Raw genomic sequence first — 792 nt, 5'->3', positions numbered from 1 at the left:
ACTTGCTATATTTGCTTCTCTTGTCATCCAGGCCTCGCAGTGAACATGTGGAAGTCGGAGGTGGAGAGAAAGTCTTAAATGTGGCAGTATGTAGGTCTGTAACAGGTTTGGTGGCAACACATGCTGCACCACACACTGTTAGGGTGACTCATCTGCACTCCAACAAAGTTCCTATTGCAGCTCATCTCAAGGTATGATGTTTAATCTTGTCAAACTGATAAGTAAAGAAGTGAATGTAAAAGCTTAGAAGAACATCTCATTTCTGTTAAATCTCTTCTTAATGTGGTTATCCTATGCAATCTTATTAATGTAGATTATGTTTCTCCTTTTTTAGGTTGTTGGAGGCATTAGTTGGCACCAGAATTTACCATACCTGGCAGTTGGATCTGATCGCAGGATCCTTTTCTGGAAAATTGATAATGTTTAAATCATAATTTTTTAGATGCTTCCGACATTTTTGGTACCACTGATAACTGTTTAATCAAGATTTTATCAATAATAAGAAAGTAACAAGGATATTTCAGAGGAAAGTGATAAAAGAATAAAATTTTGGTATTTTATTTAGATAGCTTTGACCTGAATTTTTTCATGCAAGTACCAGTGATTGAAAGAGAATCCTAATATTATTGCTTTTTTGTGAAAATCTTATTGAATAATAAAGTTTTTTTTACAAGTATATGATTCTTTGTTATTCATGGCTGTTAATATATTATCCTTTACTGTTTGGCTTTTCCTCAGAAGAAACTCAAACATCAGATGATGTTAAATATGGATTTGAGAAAATAATAGAAT

At 33.1% G+C, this 792-nt stretch overlaps 1 protein-coding gene across 1 annotated transcript in view; it reads left to right on the top strand.

Annotated features, from left to right (window-relative positions):
• Nucleotides 1-676, top strand: part of LOC119587924 (nucleoporin Nup37-like) — a 5,712-nt gene extending 5,036 nt beyond the window's left edge. The window contains exons 6-7 of the mRNA XM_037936635.1: nucleotides 32-191; nucleotides 335-676. Of these exons, the coding sequence (XP_037792563.1) occupies nucleotides 32-191; nucleotides 335-427 (253 nt within the window). The 3' untranslated portion in view covers nucleotides 428-676. The remainder of the gene's footprint in view (nucleotides 1-31; nucleotides 192-334) is intronic.
• Nucleotides 677-792: the final 116 nt, after the last annotated feature.

The sequence above is a fragment of the Penaeus monodon genome, chromosome 23 (genome assembly GCF_015228065.2).
Source record: "Penaeus monodon isolate SGIC_2016 chromosome 23, NSTDA_Pmon_1, whole genome shotgun sequence".
Taxonomy (NCBI): Eukaryota; Metazoa; Arthropoda; class Malacostraca; order Decapoda; family Penaeidae; genus Penaeus; species Penaeus monodon.
This window is presented reverse-complemented; position numbering and strand designations above follow the sequence as displayed.